Source organism: Trematomus bernacchii, unplaced genomic scaffold (genome assembly GCF_902827165.1).
Source record: "Trematomus bernacchii unplaced genomic scaffold, fTreBer1.1, whole genome shotgun sequence".
Classification (NCBI taxonomy): Eukaryota; Metazoa; Chordata; class Actinopteri; order Perciformes; family Nototheniidae; genus Trematomus; species Trematomus bernacchii.
Genome location: NW_022987698.1, coordinates 4527598 through 4532984, shown reverse-complemented (window position 1 = coordinate 4532984; position 5387 = coordinate 4527598). Strand labels below are relative to the sequence as shown.

The 5387-nt window shown below is 40.9% G+C and overlaps 1 protein-coding gene across 1 annotated transcript; it reads left to right on the top strand.

Annotated features, from left to right (window-relative positions):
* The first annotated feature begins 3843 nt into the window (after positions 1-3843).
* On the top strand, positions 3844-4974 carry LOC117489851 (inverted formin-2-like). The gene is made up of 3 exons (XM_034139397.1): positions 3844-3949; positions 4189-4303; positions 4476-4974. The coding sequence occupies exons 1-3, from the start codon at positions 3903-3905 to the stop codon at positions 4860-4862; spliced, it is 549 nt and encodes a 182-aa protein (XP_033995288.1). The 5' UTR covers positions 3844-3902; the 3' UTR covers positions 4863-4974.
* The last annotated feature ends 413 nt before the right edge of the window (positions 4975-5387 follow it).

The following is a 5387-nucleotide window of genomic DNA, read 5'->3' as shown; positions in this document are numbered from 1 at the left end:
TGGTAGGTTTACGCCTGTTTGGGGAGTTTATATCCAGTTTACTTCGGGCTTTTTTGCTTCGTATGTCGGGGCCGGGAGATTCATGTGATTGGTTGTTGGTCGCGTTGCTTGCAAAAAATCCCCAAGCTTCAGATATGCCCACCTCCAAGATTTTTTTAACGCTGCTGTGTGGCATGGATGTATAATAAGAACTGGATACAGCGTGGGAGGCGGGGCCTCATTCATTCCTATGAGAGTTGCTCATTGGCGCATGATGATAAAATGGCCCAACTTTTGAGAGAGCGAAACGTTACAGATTACCCGTCATGCCTGAGAAGTACCCGTATGTGCGCTCATAGCGCATGCGCAACTTTAACCACGCTCCCCAAAATGCTCGTTCACATCAAGCACGTCAATTTCAAGAGAAGAAGAAGAAGAAGCACGTAACAGTCACGTTCATGACAGCATGGTAATGGCTTGTTATTATGATGGATTTGATATTAACGAGGCGGCAGTTAGCAGCTAGCGGCTAGCTAGTAATTATGCTAATTTACACATCAGTCGTTATGTAGGCTACTTTTATATTACGCTGATGTAACCGATCTAGTGATATCCAAGCAACAGAGCTTAATTTAGCATGATACTTGTGTGGGTTGTAGCCTACATGAAACCACTTGGTAATATATACAAATATATGTATTTGGAGTTATGATCAATTGTGATTTAAATCTTTATCTAAAAAGTAAAGCTGATGATGGTGGAGTTAAAATAACAATAGCCTATTTCTCTTTGAAATGTGATGGAGTAAAAGGATAGTAACCATGATTATTCATGTTAAGTACCCAACAAGTAACTAAAACGTATAATACTTGAAGGAAAGGTGGAAAATGTTTCCATAAATGCCAATATCACACACTACAACACAGACTATAACACCCCTTGTTGTTAAATACCAACCATGTGTGTATATATATATATATATATATATTTATATATATATACATATATGCCGCTAAAACTGTGTAATATACCAGGCTGCTAAATCCTCCAAACTGTTACAGGATGTGTATTTTGTAAAATGTGTAACTTTTTTTATTATAATTTCTGGTTTTTAATCTTTAATACTTTTTTTATGCATACTTTAAGTAACATTAGGCTGTCTTTGGCTCTTTTCTGCTGTAACAATGTAAATGTATTCTGATTCTGATCTAATTGATATGTTTTTGTCACAGTTTGTTTCCCTATATTGCGGCACTTGTTTTGTTTAAGATTATCCCTGTTAGACATCCCCAACCATAGTGGAATGCTGTTGTAAAGGATTGCATTGATCCGTGCATCAATACCTTCAGCCAGCTTTGAGGCCTCCAATGAATGAAATCATCTTGTGGCTGGGAAAAATGTGAAAAAATAAATCTCACAAAGAGTGACTTTCTGGTGTAATCATTATAATATCAAAGACAAGCACTTTTAGTAACAATATATAAAATCATTCAGCAGCAGAGGTTGGGGTGAAAACAGCATTTCTCATCACATCTCCTCTTCATCCCATCTCCTTTCATCATATCCAGTGCCAGAAGAGCTAATCCAAAGACCTCATCACACCTCCTCTTCATCCCATCTCCTCATCAAATCCAGATCTTCAGCATCATCACCAATGTCTAGACCCCGGGGGGTTCCCTATATGCTCACGGCTGCATTTCCCCCTTTAGATATACGATTTCAGGATCGGGGTCTAATCGCCAAAGACTTAACATTTATCATATGGCATGTGTCAATAACTGTTCTTTAAACAAAATGAAGTCTCTCCTGATTTAACTGTCTGGACCCCATCCTCAACTTTTTTTCAAACCATAACATGCCTTCTAGCACCTCTTCAAAGACACATTTGATTTGATTTATTTAGAACGTGTAATACAATAAAAAAATATTTATTTATAAATATATAATATAAACATTATTTATAATGTCTTTAAAGGCCGTTATCTCTATTTAAAAAATGTTTTTAGACTGAGCCATAAATCTCCACTTCAATAACACTAACATATACCAGACTAGTTTATTTTTGATGTTTTCTCTATGGAGGGGTTAGTTCATATGTCATTCCGGGCCTGATCATTCTTACTGGGCCAGTGAGATTAAACGTATTCCCTCTGTTAAAAAAAACATTTTGCTCTAAAATCGCAACAAATAAAACAAGAATCTTGAAAGTGGCTTTATCCAATGTTTACTTTTCTGATAGTGTTTATGCAAACAAGCACATATTTAATAGGAAAATGCCTCATTTGCATATTTAAACATAACTTTTTAGAAAACTTGTAATATAAAAAGAACATTCATAGTGAATGAAATCATGTTTGGAAGTTCCATGGTGAACCCGATGTTTAAAATGTCACCCTATTCTCCCTAACATTACCTTGAGGTCCCACCATGAGTAATTCTCACTGTGGTAAACTGCAACAGTGTCTCCCCTCGGTGCAGAGAGTGAATGCAGATGGGAAAGCGGGCCATCAGCAGGATCTCTATTGGCGCAGTTCCACTGCAGCGCGGAGCTCGCTTTAAGCGTGCCGTGTCGTGCCGTCCCCTTTTTTGGTTGTGCTTCCACTAGGCCAATTACCGGCGCGGCACGGCGCGGGGCCACTTTTTCACCTCTTTTCTGGCCCTAGAAAATGGTGGTTCTATCGGGGCCAACAAACAGGGCTGAGTCGGGCTGAGTATGCTAAACTAGAGAGAGGAGCGCTGGCAAGAGGGCTAGAACTACAACAAGATGGACATATTTGACCGTGATTTAATTGTAATACACGTTTCAAAATGATGCCGAAGTAACAACATACTGATACCGGTTAGTAAAAACCATGAATTAATGCTTTGTCAAGTCTGCAGACAGACGGCAGGCGAAAAACCTTTTAAAATTCGTGTTTTTCTAAATGGAGATTGGCTAAGCTAACGCAGTATATGCCCCGACCGTCCACACTCACAACAACGGCCTATACAGACATAAATAAAGCAGCGACTGTATTCACCATGACACAGGCAGTCTGTGGTGTGTACTTGTTTAACTTTTGTCGAGTTTCTGAACATATATAAGGAGCTGTGAGCTCTGAGTGCTAACAGCTAACGGCTGTGTTGTGTTTCTGGATTTCTCATTGAAGATGACGTCACGGCTCCGCCTACACTGCGTTACTATAGTAACTACCCCAGTTCCTAAACTGTAATGGAAGCGCAGCATGAAGTGAGTCGGCCCTGTTAAGGCCCAACGCGGCCAAGCCGTACCGAGCCGTACCGAGTGTGGCCGAGGCCGACCGTGTAGTGGAAATGCGCCATATTACAAATATCTCTGTCACTGGGACGGCCTAAGAATAGGCCTAATGGCCTCATTCTCATTTGAAAAGAAAACGTCTGAGAACCAAGCAAACCTAAGTGTCAAAATTCATTGTGCATTCATGCATTTTACACCAATAATACTGGCTATCAAAAGTTCTATTTCAAGAAAATTGTACAACTATTACATTGATCAAATCATACAGAGATAATGTGATATTTGATGATAACTTTTGAATGAAACTCCCTACCAGTCCATGCATTTTTAATTGTGGATTATTCTTTCTTATTGCCTTTTGAGTCTATTCCAAGCATGTACTGGTCACAAACTTTTTTTGAATCAATACAATAAGGTAACTGCTAAAGATCAACTGAGTCAAGATAGCTTGACCAATATTTCTTACTTTTAGTTATATAAACCCTCCTAAATGCAATACAATACCTAGCACCTTTGACCAATCAGCACTTTGTTGGGCCACTCCTCTTGTGTGATTGCTCACCTGTGACTTCCTGCCAATTTCCCCAAAACCAGCATATATGGAGTGCTGTGTGAGACACTGGAGATCAAACATGAGTGAGTGTCGTGGCAGCAAGAGCTGCACTCAATGTTGCGTGAAGGACTTCAGTTGCTTAACTGTCTGCCAAATTTAAGGTGAGTCTTCCATCTTTTTGTTCCCATTAGTTTTTGTCATGTTTAGTCTTTAATGCTGATTTATGCAACAAATTAATTCTGAGCTTTAAAGGTCTTTTTTAAAAGTCCATAACCATTGAGTGTTAAATGGTGCTTTTAAAACTGATGTTGCCATTTGTATCCATTAGTGACAGTAATTTGCGGCCCTTGCTTGTGCTGAAGTGGTCTCCTGCAGTGATGTGTATGTGTGTTGTGTGCAGGGAGGAGCAGGATGAAGCTTTTGAAAAGGCAATGGATGGAGATGTGGAGGAGCTGCTGCGGGTCTATGGGGGTTTGAGTGATCACCTGGAAGTGTTCGCTACTCTCGTTAACAAGGTAAGAGCAGACTGTCTCTCTGCTACTTGTTATAGTTGTTGCAAAAAGGATCTAATGTCTGAATAAACGGTTTCATCAGGTCTTTGTGACGCTGGCACACATTGTTAGACTTAAATGTGTAAACGGGACATGCTGTCTTAATTTGTTTGTATGCATGTGCTGATGTGTGCAGGTTACCAGCACCCCAGCCTCCATGCAGCTGCTGTCCAAGCTGAAGGAGTTGGTGTCCAAGCTGAAGGAGCTGCTGTTGCTCGGGCCGTACCACTCTGACAGGCAGGCTCTGGAGTCCGTCACTAACCAAGCCATACGGCTGGCCCAGGACTGTGAGCCAGCACTAAAGCAGCAATACATTCACTTTCATAAGCCCCCACCACCTCCGCCTTTGCCTGGAATTCCACCTCCATTACCTGGTATGGGTGGCGGCTCACCACCACCACCTCCATTACCTGGCATGCCAGCTCCTCCACCTCCCCCCGGCATGATAGTGGCTCAGGGTAGTCAGTCCCTGGGGTCCGCTGCCCCCACCAAGGCACACCGATGCCGCACCCTGAGGATGTAGGGTTTTTTGTAAAAATGTAAATGTGATATACTAATCGTCTCTCATTATGCTTTCTAAATTCTGTTTTTAATGGATACAAAATAAACTACAGCACAATGTATGTGAAACCAAACATGTTGTCGATCATGATCATTTATACGTTTATAAGTGCCAATACTCAACACTGACTTTAAGTACACATCTTGTTGAAAATGTAGGGACATGATTGATAAAATGATTTTAATTAACCCCAATGCTAACAGAATCAGAAGTGCTGGAAGTCATATTTGTCAACTACTGTGCGGCTCTTTAAATTTCCAGCAGTTGCAAACCCTGCGGGCAAAGGCCTCTGGTCTTATACCATTGCCAAGGGGGAGGGTTGTCTCCCCCCTTTTTGTGGCTTTGGGTTTTGGAAAATGGCAGACCCACTGGAATTTCAAAGCAGTCACATGAAAGCTGAAGATGATTTAGGGATGACTGGAAATAAAAAGGACAAGGAGGAAGAAGCATAATGATGTGAATTTGGAAATAATCATTTCATGATCT

Excerpts from the sequence above, each read along its gene's own strand:
- LOC117489851 (XM_034139397.1), top strand. The coding sequence starts at position 3,903 with ATGTTGCGTGAAGGACTTCAGTTGCTTAACTGTCTGCCAAATTTAAG. Across the intron at positions 3,950-4,188 it reads AACTGTCTGCCAAATTTAAG|GGAGGAGCAGGATGAAGCTT; the intron begins GTGAGTCTTCCA and ends TGTTGTGTGCAG. Across the intron at positions 4,304-4,475 it reads TCGCTACTCTCGTTAACAAG|GTTACCAGCACCCCAGCCTC; the intron begins GTAAGAGCAGAC and ends TGATGTGTGCAG.